This window comes from Marmota monax, unplaced genomic scaffold, assembly GCF_021218885.2.
Source record: "Marmota monax isolate L192 unplaced genomic scaffold, Marmota_monax_Labrador192_F-V1.1 WCK01_AAM20220418_F8-fsc00077, whole genome shotgun sequence".
In the NCBI taxonomy this organism is placed as follows: Eukaryota; Metazoa; Chordata; class Mammalia; order Rodentia; family Sciuridae; genus Marmota; species Marmota monax.
Window position 1 is genome coordinate 4,779,593 of NW_026694610.1, and position 3,946 is coordinate 4,783,538.

The 3,946-nt window shown below is 34.5% G+C and overlaps 1 protein-coding gene across 3 annotated transcripts; it reads right to left on the reverse strand.

Moving 5' to 3' along the window:
* Nucleotides 1-388: 388 nt before the first annotated feature.
* LOC124077809 (nucleosome assembly protein 1-like 1) lies at nucleotides 389-3,354 on the reverse strand. Of its 3 annotated transcripts, none has more exons than XM_046422335.2 (2): nucleotides 2,044-3,354; nucleotides 389-784 (listed from the first exon to the last, which is right to left on the reverse strand). In XM_046422335.2, the coding sequence occupies exon 1, from the start codon at nucleotides 3,225-3,227 to the stop codon at nucleotides 2,052-2,054; it is 1,176 nt and encodes a 391-aa protein (XP_046278291.1). In that variant the 5' UTR covers nucleotides 3,228-3,354; the 3' UTR covers nucleotides 389-784; nucleotides 2,044-2,051. The 3 variants fall into 3 exon arrangements, with proteins under 3 accessions (XP_046278291.1, XP_046278290.1, XP_046278289.1); XM_046422334.1 differs by lacking the exon at nucleotides 389-784 and adding an exon at nucleotides 1,237-1,358; XM_046422333.1 differs by lacking the exon at nucleotides 389-784 and adding an exon at nucleotides 1,237-1,358 and having other exon boundaries at nucleotides 2,016-3,354.
* Nucleotides 3,355-3,946: the final 592 nt, after the last annotated feature.

A 3,946-nucleotide genomic window follows, 5' to 3' on the forward strand; every position in this document is an offset into this window, starting at 1 on the left:
GACCACACCGATTATTTAACAAGATGAAGTATTACTATCTTTTCACTTTGGCATAGCTGTTTTCTAAAGGAATAAAACAAAAATAGTGATTTTGTTGCTTCTTTCAATTCATTAAAAATGGGATTCTATCTTTAGATCAAAATTTTTAAATTCAGAAAAAGCTTGTGTTTAGATTATGGTTAAAAAAATTACAGACTATCGAAGTCAAAGCAATCAAAATCATTTTGAAAATGAAGGAAAAAAAACTATTACAATTGGTTAAGGATTTCCAGTAGTTAGTTAAAAATCTCAGGAAAAGGCATGGATAATTCTATACAAATAATAAAATGTCTTCACATTCTAAAACCTTAATACTAAATTTTCAAAAGAAAACTATTACTTCTAAAAGTGAACTTAATGTAATTTTATTAACAGCAGAAACTCAAACCCTCCTGTTGTTACAATTCATTTAGTTCACCCTCACTGTCAGACCAAAAGTTCACCCCCCAAAATTAACAGTAATAAGCCTGAGGTATTTTAAATGTGGCTCTATAGTCTCAAATTTAATTGCATTCCCCTTCCCCAAATGGTCTTATTACCACTTTAGTCCCATGATCTCTATAGTATTTTGTTACAGTATGGTCATCTGATACCCTGGAAAAAAATCCTTGGACCTACTGAATAGTTCACTCATCCCATCCAATTTTCATTAAAATAGGGGCCATGCACAGATCTGAAAGAGTGTTGTCTGGCCAGATCCAGAAGAGAAGTGTTTTCACTTCATTTTCCAGTTAATTATGGAAGCCTGGTATGAAAAAAAAAAATGCCGAATATCACACTTGTGGTTCAAAACAGGCCCAAATTTTTAAGGTTTTAACAAGGCTGAGAAACAGTTCATGAAATTTAACTTAATATGCCTTAACACATCTGTGAGGTAGTTAAGTAAACAGTACTACCCATTTTAATACACAGTAAACAGAAGCATGGGTAAATGACATACTAAAGCAATAAGAATTAGAATAAACCATACAGGCTTAGGGCTTTGGTTCTAGCCCAAAGGAAATAAAATTTAACTGTTTTGCTTTTTAAAACTATATCACATCATTAAGAGTCTTTTTTTTTCCCCCTTCCACTTGCTTATGAAGCTGGCATGCTTTCCTTCAATAATATGGTAAACTGGGCACAACCTTTAATCCAAGCCTCTGGGTCTAACCTGAATTAGTACAAAATTAAGACATTATCTTGTGAGAACTAAAATTATATTTGACATTTTTATTTTAGGCTGCAAAAACAAAAACAAGCAAACAAACAACAAAAACTTGAAATAGGCTCGTCAAATGATGTAAATTCATCCTTTCCAGGAAAGCAGAAGGTAGATCCTACCACAAAGAAAAGATGCTTAGTTAATGGAAGTTAAAATTACAAGTACACTTTATCAGGTTAATAACCTTCTGAAAATTATTTTATTCACCTCCCTGTAATAACCAATAACCAAATTATGAGTTAGGTTTCCTTAAAATTAACTACACTTCATTAATAATCCTAACAGTTATCGAGTTTGGTCTTACTGGAAATTCTTAACCATGTTTGTTATGGGTTTTTTTCTTCTCTCAAATGAGTTGTATTAGTAAAAATTCACTACATTTCTGTAACAAATAAATGAAAAGCACAACTTTGCAAGCAGACTTAAAGTCACTCTTACTACCAGCTGAAAACTACTTTGGTTCTTCAGGAAAAAAAATTAGCAAACAAAAAACATTTAGCTTAATTTAACAGTTGTTAATTTTTATAGTTGTACTCCAATAGCTACATGATACAAATATTCCAGAAGAACCAAACTGCAGCAATGAATGAACATGCGTGAGAATTTGTGCATTCAACAGATACGACAGAAAAGCTATAGTTAAAATGCTAGGTAGAACAAATTTGTCTTTAAAATATCAATTCCTTTCCTTTAAAAAAAAATTATTGAGTCTACCAAGAAAATACAAAAACATAAGGCTGTAAGTAAATAATAGTTGTGTATAGGCTATTACAGTGCAGGTTATCCTCAAGGCCACATACATCCTGCTTCACTGTTGCTTGCACTCTGCTGGGTTTTGATCCTTCTTCGAGTCATAGTCTGGATCATTTTCCTCATCTCCTTCTTCTTCCCCTTCCTCATCCGCTTCTTCACCTTCTTCATCATAATCATCATCATCATCTTCAATAGCTTCTCCAGTGAAGTATAACACTGATCTCGGGATTATACGCTCACGTAAAAAGTGACCAATTTCAAAGTCTGCAGCAAGAATAGCTTCAGCATCATCATCCAGATCTCCACTGTCAGGAACTTCAGGAGGGGCAAAAAAATTAAAGAAAGAATCATTGGAAACTGTTTTAGTCACGGTACGAACTGTCCCTCGTCCCTTGTGTTTCTGCTTCTTCTTAATAGTTTTCAAAGTGACATTCTTTCCTTTTTTCCAATCTATCTGGCACCCTGTACAACCCATAATTTCGGGTCCATCAAAAGAAAAGGGATCAGAATCGTCTGGTTCTGACCTCATCCTGTATGTCTTTGTCAACACTTCATTTGTGAAATATTCATTGGGTTCAAAGTGAAATTCTAAGATAAAACTCATAGGCTGGCCAGCATCTGAGAACTTCACTTTAATATCTTTCAAGTGCTTCAGAATAGGTTCGTCATGTTCCTGAACCATGTCACTGAGCAAGTCAACATTCTTAAAAACAGTCAACCAAAATTCAGGAATTCCTTTAGGGTCTTCTTTTTCTTCATCTTTTTTCTCATCTTCTATCTTGGCCTTTTCTTTCAGCTCCTCCGAAATTTCCTCTTCTTCATCTGGTTTCCATTCACATTCTTCTTCTGTAGGTTCATAAATTGCATTAATGATCTCAAATCGCTTATCAAATAGAGGCTGATAGAGAACAGCATACTTCCTTTCAAGATCATGAACTTCCTCATAGAATTTGGCTTCTATCTGTGCACATTTAACTTGAAGGTTTTTGAGAGCATTCACTCGTCTTTTAACTACCCTAGGCAAGCTTTCAATGTATCCTGTTGGTGTTTCTACCAGACCATCAAGTCTTTCTTGAAGAGCTGCAAGAATCTGAGGATTTTGCATCATCTGAACAGTCAGCTGACGCGCTTTGATTTTTGTTTCTTCACCAGTTTCTTCTTCTTCTACTTCTTCAACATCATCCAAATCTTGATCAAGTTCAGACTGTTCTTTGTTGTCAATGTCTGCCATGTTGTAGGAACTTCAAATACCGGCAGCTAGTACGGGGAGCCAGGCGGTCGGAGCTGCGCAGGCAGTGACTCAGGGAGGCAGCGGAGACGGGAGGAGCAGGAGGCGGCGCCGAGAGCAGATGGCGCTAAAAAAGCAGTGTGAATATTTTTAAAAACAATTTTTAAATCCAAGAACATGGAAAATCTTTCCCTTTATTTGAGCATTTTTTAATTTTATTATTAATGTTTTATATTTTCCAGTGTATAAATCTTTTATCTTGATTTAATTTATTTGTAAGTATTCTTTTTGGAGGGGATGCTATCATGCATGCATTGTTTTCTTGATTTCCTTTTCAGCTAGGTAATTGTGTATAGAAATACTACTGATTTTTTTATACTGATATTGTATCTTGTAACTTAACTGAAATCATTAATTAGCTATGACAGTTTTGTGAACTATTTGGAGTTTTCTACTCAGAGGATCATGTCATCTGGAAATAGAGATTTTTTTTCTTCCTTTCTAATTTGGATGTTCAGTTCTCTGATGAAGCTAAGAAAATTCGTGGATTTCACTTTGTTCAGCTGTTTTTCTTCCTGTATGGATGGGAATGATGACTTTAAGCTCCTTACATTGCTGGACTGAAAGCCAGAAATTTCTGAAATCTTTCAGTTTTCAAATGATTTAGAATTTTATTTTGTCTTATAGTTATTCCATTTCACTTATTTTGGAGAGACCCAGAA